The sequence below is a fragment of the Nansenia antarctica genome (genome assembly GCF_963989245.1).
Source record: "Nansenia antarctica genome assembly, chromosome: 4".
Classification (NCBI taxonomy): Eukaryota; Metazoa; Chordata; class Actinopteri; order Argentiniformes; family Microstomatidae; genus Nansenia; species Nansenia antarctica.
Window position 1 is genome coordinate 74439780 of NC_137689.1, and position 2500 is coordinate 74442279.

General features: G+C 56.4%; 1 protein-coding gene across 1 annotated transcript in view; it reads left to right on the forward strand.

Annotated features, from left to right (window-relative positions):
- mamdc4 (MAM domain containing 4) overlaps positions 1 to 2500 on the forward strand; it is a gene marked incomplete at both ends in the record, with an annotated part of 25105 nt that overhangs the window by 17161 nt on the left and 5444 nt on the right. The window contains 2 exons of the mRNA XM_080529715.1: positions 796 to 1014; positions 1828 to 1965. Coding sequence (XP_080385841.1) covers positions 796 to 1014; positions 1828 to 1965 — 357 coding nt within the window. The remainder of the gene's footprint in view (positions 1 to 795; positions 1015 to 1827; positions 1966 to 2500) is intronic.

The window sequence follows — 2500 nt, forward strand, 5'->3', positions numbered from 1 at the left end:
TTTTGTGTGTGTTTACACAATCACCCAGGCTGCTTAGCGGGTGATATGACGTGATATAATTGGGACAGAGATGAGTGAATGAATGTTGTTGTCAACTCAGTACACATGCAGAGAGTGAGAATAAAGCGCACATGATTGTTTTTCTACCGGTTACATTTGAATGAATGAATGGTCTTTATTGTCGGATTGTTGGTGTTAGGAAAGAAAAAAAAAAAAAAAAAAAAAAAAAAAACGATTTTGCTATTGATCCGCGGTACACATGCGTTCCGAACCGTGGAGGGCGATCCGAACGGATCACGGATTATCCGTGATCCGTTACACCCCTAGTTGGAGGGAGGGGGGGATGGAGGGTGGAGGGAGGGAGGGAGGGAGAGAGAGAGAGAGCAATTGGGAGGGAGGGAGAGAGAGGGAGAGAGAGAGAGAGAGAGAGGGAGAGAGAGAGAGAGGGAGGGAGGGAGAGATAAAGAGAGAGAAATAACCGTTGACTATACTATTAAACATTCACAATGACAAAGACTGGAGATGTCTGTTAACAAAGATATGACTGTGTTCTCCTTGTGTGTGTGTGTGTGTGTGTTCTCCTTCCTCCCTCCCCTGTGGTTTTCCCCTGTTACTCTTATCTTCCCTGCACACACACACACACACACACACACACTCACACACACACACATACACACACTCACACACCACACTCTCACACACACACACCTACAAACAAACACACCTACACACACCAAACAAACCGCCCCCCCACACACACACACCAAACACACAAACCCCCCCCCCCCCCACACACACAGCTGGTGTTCGAGGCGATACGTTCCGGCTTCGACGGGCGGGTGGCGATCGACGACGTGGCGTTGGTGGACGTGGCGTGTACGGCGCCCGCCGCCTGCTCCTTCGAGGGCCAGCTCTGCGGCTACACCACCTCAGGGACCACGCGCTGGCTGCACAGGAACAGCCTGACCTCCCTGACCGGCCCCAAGACTGACCACACCCTGGAGACTGAGCTGGGTGAGGGAGGGAGGGAGGGAGGGAGGGAATGGAGGGGGGGAGGGAGGGAGGGAGGGGAGGGAGGGAGGGAGGGGCTACACCACCTCAGGGACCACACGCTGGCTGCACAGGAACAGCCTGACCTCCCTGACCGGCCCCAAGTCTGACCACACCCTGGAGACGGAGCTGGGTGGGGGAGGGAGGGAGGGGGGAGGGGGGGAGGGAGGGAGGGCTACACCACCTCTCACACCTGAGCTGGGTGAGGGAGGGAGGGAGGGAGGGGGGGAGGGACTGGCCCCCGGACAGACCACACGCTGGAGACTGAGATGGGTGAGGGAGGGAGCGGGGGAGGGAGGGAGGGAGGGAAGGAAGGAGGGAGGGAGGGAGAGAGAGGTAGGGATTCAGTTGACTGTGTGACTGTAACATGTTGAGTTGACTAGAGTGTTGGTGTTCCCCAGGCTTCTACATGATGGTGGACAGTAGAGTGTTGAGTTGACAGTAGAGTGTTGAGTAGACAGTAGAGTGTTGAGTTGACAGTAGAGTGTTGAGTTGACAGTAGAGTGTTGAGTTGACAGTAGAGTGTTGAGTAGACAGTAGAGTGTTGAGTTGACAGTAGAGTGTTGAGTAAACAGTAGAGTGTTGAGTTGACAGTAGAGTGTTGAGTAGACAGTAGAGTGTTGAGTTGACAGTAGAGTGTTGAGTTGACTAGAGTGTTGAGTAGACTAGCGTGTTGCGATGACTAGAGTGTTGAGTTGACAGTAGAGTGTTGAGTTGACAGTAGAGTGTTGAGTTGACAGTAGAGTGTTGAGTTGACTAGAGTGTTGGTGCTCCCAGGCTTCTACATGATGGTGGACAGCGATGTGAAGATCCTCCCTCAGGGCCGTGTGACGCTCCTCACCTCCCCCGTGCGCCAGGGCGTCGCCCGCGTGGAGTGTGTCCACTTCTGGTACCACATGGCGGGGAAGAACCCAGGTGAGAGCCCCTCCCCCACACCAACACCCACACCCACACACACATTACCTCACCTCACCTCACCTCAGACCCCCTGCACCACACCCACACCACCTCACCTCAGCACCTACCTGGGGAGGCTGGGGGGAGGGAGAGTGTCTACCTGGGGAGGCTGGGTGGAGGGAGATTGTCTACCTGGGGAGGCTGGGGGGAGGGGGAGGATCTACCTGAGGAAGCTGGGGGGAGGGAGAGTGTCTACCTGGGGAGGCTGGGGGGAGGGAGAGGATCTACCTGCGGAGGCTGGGGGGAGGGAGAGTGTCTACCTGGGGAGGCTGGGGGGAGGGAGAGGATCTACCTGGGGAGGCTGGGGGGAGGGAGAGGATCTACCTGGGGAGGCTGGGGGGAGGGAGAGGATCTACCTGGGGAGGCTGGGGGGAGGTAGAGGATCTACCTGGGGAGGCTGGGGGGAGGGAGAGTGTCTACCTAGGAAGGCTGGGTGGAGAATGTCCAGCCTCCACCAGCCTCCACTGGTACAGTGGGGAAAATAAATATTTCC